Consider the following 18,034-nt stretch of genomic DNA (forward strand, 5'->3'; position numbering starts at 1 on the left):
GGGGAGACAATGTCAAACTTAACGCCCCTCCTAAAAGGTTGTCTAATTTTGTAAAGGGCAAGGCTCCCATGCCTCAGGATAACGAGGGTTACATTTTGTACCCTGCCGGTTATCCCGAGAGCAAAATTAGGAGGATTCACTCCAGGAAGTCTCACTCTGGCCCTAACCATGCTTTCATGTATAAGGGTGAGACATCTAGCTCTAGGCAACCAACCCATGCTAAGTTGCCTAAAAGGAAAACTCCTAGTGCATCAAATGATCATGACATTTCATTTAAAACTTTTGATGCATCCTATGTTTTGACTAACAAATCCGGCAAAATAGTTGCCAAATTTGTTGGGGGCAAACACAAGGGCTCCAAGACTTGTGTTTGGGTACCCAAAGTTCTTGTATCTAATGCCAAAGGACCCAAAACCATTTGGGTACCTAAAGTCAAGAACTAAACATGTTTTGTAGGTTTATGCATCCGAGGGCTCAAGTTGGATTATCGACAGCGGGTGCACAAACCACATGACATGGGAGAAAAAGATGTTCTCCTCCTACGAGAAAAACCAGGATCCCCAACGAGCTATCACATTCGGGGATGGAAACCAAGGTTTGGTCAAGGGTTTGGGTAAAATTGCTATATCTCCTGACCATTCTATTTCCAATGTTTTTCTTGTAGATTCATTAGATTACAATTTGCTTTCTGTATCTCAATTATGCAAAATGGACTACAACTGTCTCTTTACTGATGTAGGTGTCACTGTCTTTAGAAGAAGTGATGATTCAATAGCATTTAAGGGTGTGTTAGAGGGTCAGCTATACTTAGTAGATTTTGATAGAGCTGAACTCGACACATGCTTAATTGCTAAGACTAACATGGGTTGGCTCTGGCATCGCCGACTAGAACATGTTGGGATGAAGAATCTTCATAAACTTCTAAAGGGAGAGCACATTTTAGGATTAACCAATGTTCATTTTGAGAAAGACAGGGTTTGTAGCGCATGCCAAGCAGGAAAGCAAGTTGGTGCCCATCATCCACACAAGAACATCATGACGACTGACAGGCCACTGGAGCTCCTACACATGGACCTATTCGGCCCGATCGCTTACATAAGCATCGACGGGAGTAAGTACTGTCTAGTTATTGTGGATGATTATTCTCGCTTCACTTGGGTGTTCTTTTTGCAGGAAAGATCTCATACCCAAGAAACATTAAAGGGATTCTTGAGACGGGCTCAAAATGAGTTCGGCTTAAGGATCAAGAAAATTAGAAGCGACAACGGGACGGAGTTCAAGAACTCTCAAATTGAAGGCTTCCTTGAGGAGGAGGGCATCAAGAATGAGTTCTCTTCTCCCTACACCCCTCAACAAAATGGTGTAGTGGAGAGGAAGAATAGAACTCTTTTGGACATGGCAAGAACCATGCTTGATGAGTACAAGACTTCGGATCGGTTTTGGGCCGAGGCGGTCAACACCGCCTGCTACGCCATCAACCGGTTATATCTACACCGAATCCTCAAGAAGACATCATACGAACTCCTAACCGGTAAAAAGCCCAATATTTCATATTTTAGAGTCTTTGGTAGCAAATGCTTTATTCTTGTTAAAAGAGGTAGAAAATCTAAATTTGCTCCTAAGACAGTAGAAGGCTTTTTACTAGGATATGATTCAAACACAAGGGCATATAGAGTCTTTAACAAGTCCTCCGGACAAGTTGAAGTTTCTTGTGACGTTGTGTTTGATGAGACTAACGGCTCTCAAGTAGAGCAAGTTGATCTTGATGAGATAGGTATTGAAGAGGCTCCGTGCATCGCGCTAAGGAACATGTCCATTGGAGATGTATGTCCTAAGGAATCCGAAGAGCCTCCAAATGCACAAGATCAACCATCCTCCTCCACGCAAGCATCTCCACCGACTCAAAATGAGGATGAAGCTCAAGTTGATGAAGTAGAAGATCAAGCAAATGAGCCACCTCAAGATGACGACAATGATCAAGGGGGAGATGCAAATGATCAAGACAAGGAGGATGAAGAACAAAGACCGCCACACCCAAGGGTCCACCAAGCTATCCAACGAGATCACCCCGTAGACACCATCCTCGGCGACATTCATAAGGGGGTAACCACTAGATCTCGTGTTGCACATTTTTGTGAGCATTACTCTTTTGTTTCCTCTATTGAACCACACAAAGTAGAGGAAGCACTACAAGATTCGGATTGGGTGGTGGCGATGCAAGAGGAGCTCAACAACTTCACTAGGAATGAGGTATGACATTTAGTTCCACGTCCTAATCAAAATGTTGTAGGAACCAAATGGGTCTTCCGCAACAAGCAAGATGAGCATGGTGTGGTGACAAGGAACAAAGCTCGACTTGTGGCCAAGGGATACTCCCAAGTCGAAGGTTTAGATTTCGGTGAAACCTATGCACCCGTAGCTAGGCTTGAGTCAATTCGTATTTTATTGGCCTATGCTACTTACCATGGCTTCAAGCTTTATCAAATGGACGTGAAGAGTGCCTTCCTCAATGGACCAATCAAGGAAGAGGTCTATGTTGAGCAACCTCCCGGCTTTGAAGATAGTGAGTACCCTAACCATGTTTATAAACTCTCTAAGGCGCTTTATGGGCTCAAGCAAGCCCCAAGAGCATGGTATGAATGTCTTAGGGATTTCCTTATCACTAATGGATTCAAAGTCGGAAAGGCCGATCCTACTTTATTCACTAAAACTCTTGAAAATGACTTGTTTGTATGCCAAATTTATGTTGATGATATTATATTTGGGTGTACTAACGAGTCTACATGTGAAGAATTTAGTAGGATCATGACACAGAAATTCGAGATGTCAATGATGGGGGAGTTGAAGTATTTCTTAGGATTTCAAGTGAAGCAACTCCAAGAGGGCACTTTCATGAGCCAAACAAAGTACACTCAAGACATTCTAAGCAAGTTTGGGATGAAGGATGCCAAACCCATCAAGACACCCATGGGAACCAATGGGCATCTCGACCTCGACACGGGAGGTAAATCCGTCGATCAAAAGGTATACCGGTCGATGATTGGTTCATTACTCTATTTATGTGCATCTCGACCGGACATTATGCTTTCCGTATGCATGTGTGCAAGATTCCAAGCCGACCCTAAGGAAGCTCACCTTACGGCCGTAAAACGAATCTTGAGATATTTATTTTATACTCCTAAGTTGGGCTTTGGTATCCTAGGGGATCCACTTTTGATTTGATTGGTTATTCGGATGCCGATTGGGCGGGTTGTAAAATTAATAGAAAGAGCACATCGGGGACTTGCCAGTTCTTGGGAAGATCCTTGGTGTCTTGGGCTTCAAAGAAGCAAAATTCCGTAGCTCTTTCTACCGCCGAAGCCGAGTACATTGCCGCAGGCCACTGTTGCGCGCAACTACTTTGGATGAGGCAAACCCTTTGGGACTACGGTTACAAATTAACCAAAGTTCCTCTTCTATGTGATAATGAGAGTGCAATCCGCATGACAGATAATCCCGTTGAGCATAGCCGCACTAAACACATAGCCATTCGGTATCACTTTTTAAGGGATCACCAACAAAAGGGAGATATCGAAATTTCATATATTAACACTAAGGATCAATTAGCCGATATCTTTACCAAGCCTCTTGATGAACAAACCTTTAACAAACTTAGGCATGAGCTAAATATTATTGATTCTAGGAACTTCTTTTGTTGATTTGCACACATAGCTCATTCATATACCTTTGATCATGTCTCTTTCATATGCTATGACTAATGTGTTTTCAAGTCTACTTCAAACCAAGTCATAGGTGTATTGAAAGGAAATTGGAGTCTTCGGCGAAGACAAAGGCTTCCACTCTGTAACTCATCTTTCGCCGTCGCTCCGAGCAACTCTCCGGCTTTGGTATAATCTTCACTCATGTTTTACTTGCCAAAGGGGAGAAATTAGTTAGCAAGGGCTCTAATGATTCCGTTTTTGGCGATTCATGCCAAAGGGGGAGAAAGTATTAGCCCAAAGCAAAAGGACCGCACCACCACCTAATTTTAAAAAGAGTTTTTCAATTGGTATGATTCTCAATTGATAAATTTCACATTGGTATCTTATTGTGTTCAAAAGAGAGAGAAAGTAGTATTTCAAAATTGATATATCAAAACCCTCTTGAACACTAAGAGGAGGATTTCATTTAGGGGGAGTTTTATTTAGTCAAAGGAAAAGCATTTGAAACAGGGGGAGAAAATTTCAAATCTTGAAAATGCCTTGCAAAATCTTATTCACTTACCTTTGACTGTTTGCAAAAGGACTTTCAAAAGAATTTATAAAAGAATTTGCAAAAACAAAACATGTGGTGCAAGCGTGGTCCAAAATATTAAGAATGAAAGAAACAATCCATGCGCATTTTATAAGTATTTATATTGGTTCAAATCCAAGCAACCTTTGCACTTACATTATGCAAACTAGTTCAATTATGCACTTCTATATTTGCTTTGGTTTGTGTTGGCATCAATCACCAAAAAGGGGGAGATTGAAAGGGAATTAGGCTTACACCTATTTCCTAAATGATTTTGGTGGTTGAATTGCCCAAACACAAATAATTGGACTAACTAGTTTGCTCTAGATTATATGTTCTACAGGTGCCAAAGGTTCATCTACAACAATACTAAATCGATTGTCCGGAATATCGTAGATTATTCCGGACAGGAGAAGCTTTTTGGAAAAACAGGCCAAGCGCGGACCGTCCGGGCCCTTGCGGCGGACCGTCCGCAACACCAGGATGACCCTCGGACAGAACCAATGCAAAAACCCAAGTCTGCACTACGGACCGTCCGAAGGAAAAGCAAGGACCGTCCGAGACCTCGCGTGGACCGTCCGACCTCAAGCGCGGACCGTCCGGTAGGTGAGGAACCGAAAAACCCGAAGGTGACGGGTTCGGAAAAATGAATTATAGCGTCCTCGCGGACCGTCCGGGGTGCACGACCGGACCGTCCGCGACTGGCTTTATCTGACATCTGACGACACATTAAATGCAATATAGCCGTTGATATAGCCGTTACTGCTGACCGTTGCGTTTTCAGCCGTTGATCTACAGGCGCGGACCGTCCGGACCAGGCGGGCGGACCGTCCGCGGTCGGCAGAATGGAGCAACGACTAGGAAGTGGTTGGTGGCTATAAATACAACCCCAACCACCTCCATTCACAATATCCAAGCATTCCAACCTTCAACATTCAATACAAGAGCTAGCAATCCATTCCAAGACACATTCAAAGCCTCCAATCTCTCCAAGTTCCGAAGTTGAGACAAGTGATCATTAGTGATTAGTAACTTGAGAGAGAGAGAGAGATCCGTGTGTTATTTGTCGCTCTTGTCGCTTGGCATTTGCAATTGTGCTTTCTTTCAATCTTTCTTGCGATCAACTCAATTGTAACCAAGGCAAGAGACACCAATTGTGTGGTGGTCCTTGCGGGGAAGTTTGTTTCCGTTTCATTGAGAAGAAGAAGCTCACTCGGTCCAAGGGATCGTTTGAGAGAGGGAAAGGGTTGAAAGAGACCCGGTCTTTGTGACCACCTCAACGGGGAGTAGGTTTGCGAGAACCGAACCTCGGTAAAACAAATCCGCGTGTCACACTCTTTATTCGCTTGCGATTTGTTTTGCACTCCCTCTCGCGGACTCAATTATATTTCTAATGCTAACCCGGCTTGTAGTTGTGATTATTTTTGAGAATTTCAGTTTCGCCCTATTCACCCCCCCCCCCTCTAGGCGACTTTCACAAATCAAGTGGTTGAAAGTCGCTTAGAGGGGGGTGAATAGGTGAAACCTGAAAATTATAAACTTTGAACACACACTTCACACGGGGTTAATGTTAGAAATAAATAATTATGAATTTGAAGTGCGGAAGATAGTTCTTCTTGCTATGAGTTGCTCAATCAATGCGGATAACTTTGGGAGCTAACTCTACAATATGAGCAGGAGAACTTTAGATAGAGAGAGGAGAGGGAAGAAACAAATCAAGTGGTTGAAAGTCGCTTAGAGGGAGGGTGAATAGGCGAAACCTGAAAATTATAAACTTGAACACGCACTACACTTGGTGTTAGGGTTAGAAATAAATTCGGAGTGCGGAAGATTGTTCCTCTTGCTATGAGTTGTTCAATCAATGTGGATAACTTTGGGAGCAAACTCAAAACAACATGAGCAAGGTAACTTTAGAGAGAGAGGAGAGGGGAGAAACAAATCGAGTGAATATCAACACAAGTGAACACATCGATTTGTTTACTGAGGTTTGGTTCCAAAGAAACTAGTCCCCGTTGAGGAGGCCACAAAAAAAGGCCGGGTCTATTCCAACCCTTTCCCTCTCTTAATCGGTCACTTAGGCCGGTTGAGTGCTTCTCCTTAATCACACAGGTCACTAAGACCTCACAAGGATCACCACACAATTAGGTGTCTCTTGCTAGCTTTACAAAGCACTTAGAAATATTAGAGTGAGAAGAAAAGCGCAATCCAAGCAACAAGAGCTACAAAAGAAACACAAATGATCCTCTCTCAAGTAACTAAGCGCTTGAGTTGATTTTGGAACTTGGAGAGGATTTGATCCTTTGATTGTGTCTTGGAGTGTATGTCTTTGCTCTAGTATTGAATGTGAATGTCTGAAAACTTGGATTGCTTGAATGGTGGTGGTTGGGGGTATTTATAGCCCCAACCACTATTCCAGTCGTTGATGTCGATGGGCACACTGGACAGTCCGGTGGTGCACCGGACATGGCACTATTCACTGTCCGGTGTGTGCCACGTCAGTCGACCGTTAGAGTTTGGAGCGATTGATCGTTGAAGTCATTTGTCCTTTTGCGGCACCGGACAGTCCGGTGCATTCTGACATTGCAGTTCTGACTTCTGCACTGTTCACTGCTCTTCTGTCATCGCAGTCGACCGTTGGGCGCAATTGACTGTTGCTCCATTGGCTCACCGGACAGTCCGATGAATTATAGCGGTTTGGTTCTCAGAAAAACCCGAGAGCGGCCAATTTACGAGGGCTGCAGCCAGGCGCACCGGACAGTGTCCGGTGCGCCACTGGCTGCACCAATACTTGTTTTTGCTCCAAACTTTGTAGAGTTCCCCCAACTCATTTTCTGTGTTGGTTTATGTTGAACTTTATGCACCTGAGATAAATGACAGCTAGGCAAACTAGTTAGTCCACGTGGTTTGTGATGGACGTCAAACACCAAAATCGATTATAGGAAATGTTGAGGCAATTTCCCTTTCAATCTCCCCTTTTTGGTGATTGATGCCAACATAAACCAAAGCAAATGTAAAGTGTAGAAATGTAGCTAGTTTCCAATTTGCGCCCTAGTTCATTGTAGTGTTGATCATAGTATTGCTTGGGAGAGTCTTACAACTAGTGTGATAGTGTTTAAGAAGGAGGGATGCCTTCCCTTTTCATATCTCAAGGGTAGGACATTACAACGTGACTTGTATTCGACTGGAGACATAGAGAGAAAAATATTTGCTCCCTAGGTTGGCGTGGTGGGTCCTCCGTAGGGTCGTGCGTAGCTGTACTCCCGACATATCATCGTCCTTTCCCACTGCTCTAGCTCTTGTAGCGAGTCCATCCTTGACATCTTCGTAATGAGTTCCACAGATCAGTCTCAAAGTGCGGTCGTACGTGGTGTGGCTTCTCCTGTCGTCATGGGCCCTTCGTCACCTACCAGCGTGTGTAGACGCACGCTCGGTATGGCGTGTTGTCCTGTCCATCTGTACGGGTCACTATAGAGATCCTGGTGCCCATTCAGTGTGCTGTGTGCATATCTAGACGTGGCTTGATGGTGACACGTCCAGTCGTAGGTGACGTGGATCAGTAGTGCTGGACTTAGATCTCTGCCTCGCCGAGTTGCTCAATGGAGAACTGGTCGGACGAAGTTGATTGGCAGAGAGTTGGTCGTCGGAGTTGGTCATCGGAACGTTGGTCTTCATCGGAGAGTTGGTCATCATTGGAGAGTTGGTCATCACTAGAGAGTTGGTCATCATCCAAGAGTTGGTCATCATCGGAGAGTTGGTCATCATTGGAGAGTTGGTCATCCGGTGCACCTCATAGAGTTGGTCGGCGGAGTTGGTCATCCAAGAGTTGGTTATCATCCGAGAGTTGGTCATCACCAAAGAGTTGGTCATTTGGTTTGCCTCACAGAGTTGGTCGGCAAGGTTGGTCGTTTTTGAAGGGCCTATTTTGGATACTCGGTTTCCGAGTACTCGACAATTTTGAGCCAAGTTGCTAGTCCTAGCAATCTATTTTTAAAGCCTTTCTCTTCTTCATATGAATTTTCTTATCTATATCAAAGTTATGAATGGTTTAAAGATGTATTTTTTAGATATGTATTTTTTGTGTTGTTCTTGGACTGGCGCGACATGACATTGTGTTTTGTGTGTGTCGTGTCTAGGTATATGGTATTTGGGCACGGTCTGGTCTATCCCAAAATTATTTTGTGATGTGAGCAATTCAATGAGTCATCCTTTGACTAACCTTATAAAACTTATTCAGCACACTCTTCTCCATGAGAGTAGGTTCACCGCTACTCGTTGCTCCCTTCCTTTTGCAATGAGCTATTGATATATCATGACCAATAAAAGCATGTTGACAACATTGTCTGGTGACACGAAGCTATAATCGTCATTCAAGATAAGATGAGATCTTTTGATTTTATCACTAGAGTCAGCGTCATTGTGTTGTGTGCACCACTTGGGCTGATGGCGAAGAGCGCGCCATGTATACTCTAGGTTGATGTTGGTTTAGTCATACTTGTTGTGGAAGCTCTCCTTTGTCGCTTTGTAGATAATATATATTTGTGGATATATATTGTCTGCTTCGCTTGGTCTGGTTGCATTCAAGCAGTTGTAGATGCCATTAAAAAGGGTGACCTTACGGTTGCTTGTCGACCGTCGATCCTTCAGTTGCTTGGAGGTATGGTGGCGAGAAGGTTCTGTGATGGAGTTGTACATAGTGGCTATTTGGTCCTAGGAGGTCGATTCCTTCTTTCTATTACCCTCAACATGATCCACGAAGTGCAATAGATACACATGGACCTATCAATTTTGAACCCAAAAAATTGTTTTTGACATAGAAATCTTATCGAAGTTATTAAAATATACGTACTTGCTTGTCTTTCGTCCTTCATCTTCGTCCAATCCCTTTATTGTTGGAATTGAGTAGCACTAGAGTATGCAAACTAATTCAAGGTTGTATCGTTGTGGCTGCTTGAGGGCACTATCATGCCTAGAGGAGGATTAGAATCATATGAGAGAGGAACACCAAACGAGAGAGCAAATGGAGGAGGAACACCATATGGAGCAACATATAGAGGAGCATCATACGCTCCACAAGGAGGAGCACCATATGGATACTCATGCAGGTTTGGATTGGTATGGATAAGCTAAAGGTTAAGGAGAATGAGCGTCAGTGGTAGGAGGAGGAGCGTTAGTGCTATTATTTCTATTGCTTGAAGGAGGAGCATCGACGGACGGTTGGTATGGATACATGAGAGTATATGGATATGAAAATGGAGGTTACTGACTCAGAGAACGTGAACGGACAGTAACATCCTTCTATCGATGATGGATGGGAGAAAGACCATCGAAGAAGACCTGTCTCACACTGACATGGTTCTCCAGACACTGTGGAGATTGATCGTTGAGCAAGTCAATGAAGTTATCAAAGTTCAGACTCTATCTAGGATCCATTTTCAAACAGAGAGTGGTATACTACAAGTAGAGGATAAGGCGAGTGAATTGGAGAGTGAGAGGTGTCAATAAACTCAAACACACCCTTTTGTTTTTACGGTGGATTTATGATTTATATTTATCTACTTTTTGGATTTTTTTAAACATCAATCGGTTAAGTTAGCGTCAACTAACGAGGAGGTGTCACGTCAACAAGAGTGTACTAACTAACTCGATCTACAACATGTTGATCGGTATTAACCGGTTCAATTTTAATGTAGTCGGTACCGACTGGACTGATCAACGACGAACTGATCAAACCGACCGACTATAACATCGATCAGTACAAACAGGTTACATCATCACATGATTCACATCACGACACAATATCGAACATCGTTGGGTTCAACCTGTGGACCTGCCTCCGGGTAGTCCATTGCACGACTGCCGAGGATCCGGATCCTCCCCTCTCCGCTCCCGAGTGGAAACTTAGGAGGGCTTTCGGCTTGCACCGTACGTGTGGTGAAGGCTTTTTTTTAAGTTCCAAATCCCACCTTTGACTCTGAGATAGATAACGATACTTTTTGAGTTTTTATTACGAAGATAATTACTTTGGGTCCGACGTTATCAAGCGAGGAAGGATCAAACACGATCCGGTGCACACGACGGTACACGCGAAAGGGCCCAACAGCTACACTCCGTACGTGGTCGCTGGTCCAGTGATGGTCAGACGAAGAGCAGGGCTTCCGCCACCTCCCGCGCCGCCTCGGGGCCGAGCAGCTTCTCCACGACGGCCAGCGCGAACTCCATGGCCGTCCCGGTGCTCCCGCTCGTGGCCAGGTTCCCGTCCACCACCACCCTGCTCCCGCACTCGCTGGGCCGGTCCGCCCTGGACGCGCACGTCGTCGCCTTCATGCTGCCCCCGATGAGGCCGTGCGGCTCCAGCACCTGCGCCGTGGCGGCGCCAATGGCGCCGTACGCCCTGCCCGCCGCCGCATGCTCCTTCAGCAGCGCCATGAGCTCCACCTTGTCTGCCAGCGTCGTCTTCACGCCCGGCATGCCACCCTGGACAGACAGTCAGCGCCATGTGGTGTCAGTGGAAACGTATACCGAGGAGCATAGCAGCTGGCGACCACTTGCCGGTACGACGATGAGGTCGAACTGCTGGCCGGCGGCGTCCTGCAGCAGCGCGTCGGCGACGATCCTGGTGCCGTGGCGCGCGACGACGACCTCCTCGGCCGACGCGACCACGACGTCCGCCTTGGCCCGGCGCAGCACGTCGACGGTCACGAGCACCTCCATCTCCTCGCTGCCGTTGGCCACTGGTATCAGGACCTGAGCACGTGCAGTGCGCGGCAAGAGGAGTCAGGGCGGTCACCCGCCATGTCTTTGCTACGCAGGCATGCATGCAGTATGCAGAGAGCAAAATTACCCTGGGCGTGCCGCTGCACCGCCACTGAACCGGGTTCAGTTCCTCGAAGGCGTACCCTGGTTCGTACCTGACCATCTAAAGAGAAACACACACGCACGGCGGTTTTTTTTCCTTTTAAATCAAATAGGCGAAGAAAAATAGAACAGAAATTTTGTCCTTTTTTTCCTATCTTTTGTTCGGGGTTTGGTCAGTCAAAGTACTCGGGTCACGTTTCCACGCACCATGGGTTTGGCGATCTCGTCGACCTTGCCCTTGCCGTAGAGCTGGTCCACGAGAGCGAGAGCGAACTCCATGGCCGCCGCGGGGCCACGCCCCGTCACGACCCTGCCGTCGACCACCACGTTCGCGTCCACGCCGGCCACCTCTGCCGGGAACTTGTCCACGAACTCCGGGTGAGCCGTTGCCTGCACGCACGTGTATGTAGGCTAGGTAGGACCTAAAGAGCATGTAGCTAGACGCGCGCGCGGCGCGAACGACGTTGAGGGAGAGGCACACTACGTCGTCACCTTGACGCCGTCGAGCAGGCCCCAGCGCGCCAGCGCCAGCGGCGGCGCGGCGCAGATGGCGGCGCAGAGCCCGCCCCCGAGCGCGTGGCGCCTCACGATGCCCTCCAGCGCCGCGCAGCCGCCCAGGTTGTCCGCGCCGGGGACGCCGCCCTGTGCGTCGTTGAGCGTCACTGCGTCGTCAGCGTGAGCGGCCGGACGGACTAGGTCGCGCTAGTGTCTCTGGCTGGCGGCGGGTTCTTACGGGGAGGACGACGAGGTCGTAGGAGGCGTCGGCGCAGTCGGCGACGCTGGCGTCCGCGACGACGGTGACCCCGTACATAGCGTGGACGCGCAGGCCGGTTCCGGCTCCGGCGGCCGCCACGGTGACGTCGGCGCCCGCGCGGCGGAGGACGGCGATGGGGACGAACGCCTCCGCGGGCTCCGAGCCCGCCGCGATCGGCACCAGCACCTGCGCGGGTACGGTGCGGCACGGCACATCAACGCGCAGTAGTCCTCCGTGCGAGGGCGGTGTAGTGCCGGTACGGACAAGGAAGCCAGAGACGAGTGCGTACCTTCTTGACGGCAGCGGGAGACGCCATCGGTCTGCTCCTGCTCGCTCGCCGGAGTGACGGGGGAGTGGAGGTGGTGCAGCACGGTGGTTAAGGTAGGTGGCCTTAAAATACAGCAGGGGACGTGCCGGTGGTCACACTCACATGAACGATGCGCCGGCTCGTGGATGCGGAGGGGGGGTTTGGGGAGCTGCAGGGCAGCTGGCGCGAGGTCAGTGGAGGACGGGTGCGGCGCGGCATTGACGCCGCCGACGCGGGTACATACCATGCCACCGCAATCATTGACCCTCACCCCCACACGGACACGGTGGGTTGCATGGGGAATTGGATCCGTGGAAGGAAGAGGAAGGCGTGGCCCGGCTTGCTCCACGCGAAAATGTTGTCCGATCGCTCGCTCCGATGCTGCTGGGAGCCTTGGGGACGGGCTGTGTGGGGTGCACAGTGCACTGCAGGTGCAGGGGTGGGTGGGTGTTGTTGGAAACTGCTCGTTTTCATTGGACAAGATTTTGGCTGAGTAGTTGCACTATTTATTCGCACGTGTACGGAACGGTCGTTTTCTTTTTTGGGCGCCAACTAAACTTGCGGTTCTCCGTAAGCCGATATCATGTCATGACACAGTGTAGTACCTGATTTGAGCTTCGGTCTGCTTCCGAAAGGCCGTCTGGGCCGAGCACGCGATGTAGTACCTGATTTCAGATTCAGGGAATGGTGGCTGAAGCTCTGTGGATATACATCAAGCTCGTCCACATGTGGGATAAAATGCACCATGTAGGATAGCAAGTCTACGCCAACACCATCCCCCTGTTGTGGCCCTAGCACCTCAGTGAACAACGAATTAAACATGGGAACGAAAAGGCACTGAATAAACAGAATGGACTGTATAACAAGTTAATTGTTCACTTTTGCCCGAGCCTGAAACCATGTCTCGTGCACTGTGCCTCGCCAACAGCTGTGAACCACAAACAGTCCCACATGCTACCCACAGGGGCATAACTTTACCTTACACGAAAACTACAATTATTATTTAGAAAATACAGGCGAGGAATAACTCGAGAGGACCTATGGCTCAACAGTCGTCACTTGCTGCCATTCGCCATCCACAGCTTCCTTCCACAGGGTCACATTGTTGTTGCCGTCGGAAACCGCCAGTATGTTCCCAGTCAGTGACCACGACAGCCTCCAAACGGGGGTTCTGAAATCATACAGCACCCGGCCGTCCCACTGCTCACCTTCTTTTGCTGCTGTCCAGATGACGACCGTTCCGTCCTGAGAGGCGCTGGCGATGGTGGACTTTGGAAGGCCCAGGTTTGGGGCCCACGCGACATCTCTCACCCAGTCCTTGTGCATCTGTAGGGCAGGGAAACAGTCCATCCGCCAACTCCCATTGTTGAGCTTCCACACCTTAACCGTGTTGTCGCAGCCACCAGAAGCGAGTTTCTGAACATACTCAAACTGGCCAGAAGATCCTGCGCTGATTAGAGCTCCTGGTGCCATTGCTGGAGCCCAGGAAACTGAGGTCACACCAACTGGATGTGCCTGGTCGATACGTGTGGTGTCCCAACCTCCATCAGAACGAGCAGCGAAGACTGAAATGTTCCCGTCTGATGAACCACAAGCCAAGCATAGACCCAGCTCATGAGGCGCCCATGCAATGGAGTTCACGGAGGACTTGTGCTCAGCAAAGGTGTGTGCTAGTGCCCATTCATCAGGCTTGCTTCCTTCCTTCCAGATGATCACCCGGCCGTCGTAGCTGCAGGATGCAAGCATGGAACCAAACTTGGGATGAGCCCATGCGACTTGCCATACTGGGCCCTGGTGTCCACTCAAGGTTGCAAGCTGCTGGTGTGAGGTTCCACTTACGCCAATGATCTTTATTGTGTTATCAGAGGAGGCTGTAGCTAGGCGCTTCCCGTAGTAATCCATGGCAATATCATGGACCACATCTTGATGCCCAGTCTCAATCTTATGGGGCGGCATTGTTCCAATGATCCAACTTTAACTTAACAATATGGTAACCTTCTGTGTAGACCACTTCCAGTCTGTTATACAGTTAAAACATGAGGATGTATCAGATAAACGGGGAATCAAAGAATAACATATAGCTACTTAAGGTAAGCACACTTGGCTAAAAAATGAGGCCAAGTTATACAGCATTAAATATTCATATAGGGTTGATAGTATGCCATATTGCAACCACAACAACATCAATACATAACAATTGTGTGTGACGCCAGATTGCATACTAAAACAAAGGATGGTTGAGGATACACCACTGAGGCCTTGCTTGGATGCACATGTATCCACCTCAATGATTTGTGATTGAGTCATTGAGGTGGATACATGTGCATTCAAACAAGGCCTGAACAGTATATTTCATCTAATACCCCGTTTGGATGTAGATATTGGAGCACGGAATTAGGAATTGGAATCAGTTTTCCAGAATTCTATTGTTTGGTTGCACATGGAATTAAGATTTGGAATCAGAGATCCAATTCCCTAGAGATCCAATTCCCTGGAATTGGACTATAACTAAAAACTCCATCGCCCAATACAGAGCATCACCCCTTTGTATTGCGTGGAATTGGAGTATTGGACCACACAATTCCAAACTCCAATTCAGTGACATCCAAACAATAGAATTGGAATTACATCTCATTTCAATACCATGGCTGATTTAGTATTGAACCCAATTCAATTTCATACCTTCTAATATCGACATCCAAACAGAGCATAAATAAACTTATCCAGGTCAGTATACTGGGGAATGACATGTCTATCACAGCATCAGGAAATTAACACCAATCCACCATGTTAGCGATGTTCATGAATGGTGATAGGAACTTATTTTTGAGAGAGAAGTACAAAAACATAGTCCAGCATCTGCATAAAATGCAGCAAAAAACATTTGGTATAGTAACATGGTTTAAACTTTTTAGATCGCAAAAACCCACTTGTATTCATATTAAGCTCTGAGATAGACTGAAAAGGGCTTAAACAAACTTCAACAACCAACACACGGGATCCTGTGTGAAAAAGCTGCAGAAGCATAAATCATGATTGGGAGCTATTTTCAGACAAGAAATGAGAAGACATAGTCTAGCATATACTGATATACACATAAAATGCAGTACATTTGGTACAATAATGTCTTCTCCATTTTTTTTGAATATTATTAACCCTGTCAAAACCACAACTATTCGTAATTAAGCTCTGAAATTGACCGAAAAGAGCTGAGACAAACTTAAACAGCTGACAAAGGGCACGCTGAGCAGAAAGCTGCAGAAGCAGAGAGGTTGAAGCAAAAAAAGATGCAGATAGTGGTGTTACTAAGGGGGTGTTTGGTTCTGTGGACTAAAGTTTAGCCCGGGTCACATCAAGCGTTTGACTTTCAAGTAGGAGTATGAAATATAGACCCAACCAACTGTACTAGATTCGTCTCACTTTTTAATCTTCGGCTGAGAAATTAGTTTTATAATCCGACTACATTTAATACCCCGAACGGAGGTTCAAACATTCGATGTGATAGGGACTAAATTTTAGCAGGGGCAAACCAAACACCCCCTAAATACTAGTCTCATGGAAATAACGCACGGAACTCAATCACAAACTTAACTTGGTGAGGGAGATGCCACCATAGAAGGCTGGATTGATTACTTCCATTTCCTTTTTAATGAATCCAAGGCAGCGAAAGCAAACTCGTTTTGCAAAAACATCCAGCACGAACCAACGCAAATATACACCGCATAGGTACTTGGTTAAGAGAACAAATCAAAATATCTGCATCTACCATCAACCAACCTTGCAGCATGCGTTTGCAGCAGGAAGCGTACAAACAGATACAGGGGAACGTAATAAATCTTTAGCTTCCCTCACTCCTCTACCTGACGTGGGTATCCTCAGAAATCCGAATTCACCTACAGGAGTAACGCGTACCGGTCCCGGAGAACCAAACCCGGAGGGATCGAATGTTGGATCTGCGAAACCCATTGATACACTACCTATTCCGAACTAATAAAAGCGTCCCCCCAAAATCTGTCACTACGGTAACACACCCCGTAGGGTTCACCGCCACGACCTAGGCTGGATGGGCGTGATACTACAGATCAAACGACCAATCGATTCCACGCGGGTCAGGAACAAATCGCCGGGTACAGCGGGGATGGAAGATTGAGTGGAGAGGTCTCGCCTTACCAGCGGACGGAGCGGGCGAGGATGAGGAGAAGCCGCGGCGTCGAGGAGGGGAGCGCTGCCGCTGCTGCAGCGGAACGAAACTGGCGACGACTAGACGGTGCTCAGCCTATGCGGGCTTTTGGATCAAGCCCATCAAACCGAGCTTGTCCGCACATGCTCCTTCCGTGTAATTCTGGTCCTGTTTGGCCCGCCGCAAAACATTTGGCAAATGGTGAAAGGGGAAAAGAAGTTTCCCCTGCCTCCTCAACCATTGGGGACAAAAAAGAAAAAAATATGAAACCAGTTGCTTGTGAATCGGAAGGTTTCAACAGTTTGAGAAATGTAAATATTTGGTTTTCTAGTTGAATAAGGTCAATCAGATTACCGCAATAATTGTGGTAGGTCATGTGGACTTCTTCCTTGAAAAAAACTACCTTGTGAGCGGGGACAGCCAGAAAAATTTAGAAGAGACTGAATCAAAACTTATAATGATATAAACATCGATTAGCGATAAAAAAAACTATAAAATACATGATGATATGACAATATGTACGTTTTAAAATTTAGGAGGAGCTTCATGGCGACTCTAGGTACTCGGGAGCGGTAGGGGAACTAGAGCTCCACCTACCTCACTGCTACATTTGTCGCTAGTTGTGAGGAAAGGGCGAGTAGTTCATTTGGTGGCATGAGCGAGTGACAAATCAATAACCTAAAAGTCCCTCATGGAGCTAGGTATTTAGTAAAGCGATGGGTCGATCCACCGACTACTAAGAAGATATATGGTGTGTTTGGTTTAGCTTCTTAAACCAAACTTGTTCTAAAAAAATCTAAAATCACAACCAAATGACTACAGCAGCACAATAATAGATTCCAAAATCTAGAATCACAACCAAATGACTACAACAACACTGGATTCCTGAAAATCTATAGATTTCTCTAGTTCAATTCAGAATTGTCTCTTACACCAGATTTTCTAAATTCATATCATCCATGTCACGAGATGTCATGCTCCTATAGAATCTATAGTTGACAGTTGTTTCAACCAAACAATTTTCAGTTTTTTCCATAGTTGTTAGTTCACAACAACTTTCTAATAGCTCACATCTAGAATCGGGTTTTCCAGAATCTACAATTGAACGGCTGAACCAAACAGACCCATAGAACAAGGTGATGTGGCTTCCACACAAGTAAACCAACCTTGTCAAGTGTGGATGATATTCTTTATAATATGATTAGAACTCTTCTATCATAGATTTGTAGCCAATTATAACTGCTCTTTTGACTATAGAAGGCAGAGGTACTCTCCTCACACATCATACAATACAATCCAACGCAAGACAATTCACCAAACATGACGTAGGACATTACACTATTCAGCATTTTAAATTGATCTAAATCATTCTCTCATGTTAACCCTTCAGTTTTAGTTTATGACAAGGCTCACTAAGAAAAGTGCACTTGATAAATCTCTAGGTCACAAGACATTTGACGTGTTAGATAGGGGTTCTCGACAAAAAAACACTCAAAAGCTCAATGGACCTTAAAATCTCGATGACATTCATGACAAGATCAACCTCCATCTTTCGTTCCTAGGTCTACATGGCAGATGACTTTAGCAAACTTCATGGTTGTTTTAAAGAGAAGACCATTTGTGTTTTTTGACTGAAGAAGATGTAAAGAAATAATATGTGATCACT

General features: G+C 46.5%; 2 protein-coding genes across 2 annotated transcripts; both read right to left on the reverse strand.

The window, feature by feature from the left end:
* Positions 1-10,251: 10,251 nt before the first annotated feature.
* LOC100191819 (uncharacterized) lies at positions 10,252-12,323 on the reverse strand. Its single transcript, NM_001156667.2, has 7 exons — positions 12,171-12,323; positions 11,861-12,067; positions 11,620-11,769; positions 11,335-11,517; positions 11,114-11,188; positions 10,822-11,016; positions 10,252-10,746 (listed from the first exon to the last, which is right to left on the reverse strand). The coding sequence occupies exons 1-7, from the start codon at positions 12,195-12,197 to the stop codon at positions 10,408-10,410; spliced, it is 1,176 nt and encodes a 391-aa protein (NP_001150139.2). The 5' UTR covers positions 12,198-12,323; the 3' UTR covers positions 10,252-10,407.
* A 703-nt stretch (positions 12,324-13,026) lies between these two features.
* LOC100282624 (SEC13-related protein) lies at positions 13,027-16,542 on the reverse strand. The gene is made up of 2 exons (NM_001155532.2): positions 16,359-16,542; positions 13,027-14,206 (listed from the first exon to the last, which is right to left on the reverse strand). Exon 2 carries the CDS (start codon positions 14,142-14,144, stop codon positions 13,227-13,229), a length of 918 nt encoding a protein of 305 aa, NP_001149004.2. The 5' UTR covers positions 14,145-14,206; positions 16,359-16,542; the 3' UTR covers positions 13,027-13,226.
* Positions 16,543-18,034: the final 1,492 nt, after the last annotated feature.

Source organism: Zea mays, chromosome 3, assembly GCF_902167145.1.
Source record: "Zea mays cultivar B73 chromosome 3, Zm-B73-REFERENCE-NAM-5.0, whole genome shotgun sequence".
NCBI classification, from domain to species: domain Eukaryota; kingdom Viridiplantae; phylum Streptophyta; class Magnoliopsida; order Poales; family Poaceae; genus Zea; species Zea mays.